This window comes from Poecilia reticulata, linkage group LG17 (assembly GCF_000633615.1).
Source record: "Poecilia reticulata strain Guanapo linkage group LG17, Guppy_female_1.0+MT, whole genome shotgun sequence".
NCBI lineage: Eukaryota > Metazoa > Chordata > Actinopteri > Cyprinodontiformes > Poeciliidae > Poecilia > Poecilia reticulata.
This window is the reverse complement of record NC_024347.1, coordinates 14,788,512-14,789,483: the sequence shown is the minus strand read 5'-3', so window position 1 is coordinate 14,789,483 and position 972 is coordinate 14,788,512. Positions and strand designations below refer to the sequence as shown.

General features: G+C 37.4%; 1 protein-coding gene across 1 annotated transcript in view; it reads left to right on the top strand.

Annotated features, from left to right (window-relative positions):
• The window catches only part of LOC103479461 (spindlin-1-like), a 12,570-nt gene that overhangs the window by 2,085 nt on the left and 9,513 nt on the right, over nucleotides 1-972 (top strand). The window contains exon 3 of the mRNA XM_008433881.2: nucleotides 362-654. Coding sequence (XP_008432103.1) covers nucleotides 362-654 — 293 coding nt within the window. The remainder of the gene's footprint in view (nucleotides 1-361; nucleotides 655-972) is intronic.

Here is a 972-nt window from a genome sequence, read left to right as displayed (position 1 = left end):
ATTTTTAGCATATGTTGTTTTTCCTTCAGGAGCTGTATAGACAATTTATTTTCTTGAGTATATGTTTTCTACTAATCCATATAGATTATTTTGTGAAATGGACACACACGTTCAAGGACAAAAAAAAAAAAGAATAAATTGACCTTAGTCAAGAAAATTAAAATAAACTTGATCTGTATTACTCTTTAAAAAAAAAAAGACAAACCGTGAGCCCTTATTCCAAATTCAATGTGGATTCAATATGTGCCTTTAATGTGATTGGATGCATAAAAACATTGGATCTGYAATAACAGTCAATTAAAAGTAAGATTTTCTTTAAATTGGCCTCTTAAAACAAAGACATGTTCTGTTGCGATTAAAGGAAGCGTAGCAGTGGAGAGCTGAATGAAAGCTCGGCGTCGACCTCGAGCCCGGACCCGGATAACCTGTTGGGCCGCAGGATCCAGCACACTTGGAGGGAAAAGGGCAACGTGACCAAATGGAAAGGCACGGTCCTGGAGCGCCTCACCGTTAACAACTCCCTCTACATGGTCAAATACGACGGCTTTGACTGCGTTTACGGCATCGAGCTCTTCAAAGACAACCGGGTGTCCAACTTGCAGGTTTTGGCAGAGAAAGTCGGTGAGCATGTTGTAGTTCATTTATTTTTATACTGCAAGCGTTGATGTAACTGTAAACCTATCTACCTGTTTGTTGTTGGKTTTTTTTACTTCTGTTTACAAAAATGTATAATTTGATGCTGACTGACGCAGAAAACCCCTGTCGTCTTTGTCAAACAAGTAAACTGTGTAGAGAATGTTAATTTAGCTTCTGACTTTTCTAAGATTGGAGGCAATTTCAACACGACTTTTTTTTACATTTTAAAATCTGATATTRGCTAATATGAAGCGATTTTCAATATATTAAACCGATGTTGGTGTTTTTATGCACCGATTATTTATTTTGGATCTGCAAAGCTTCCGGGCTCATTGA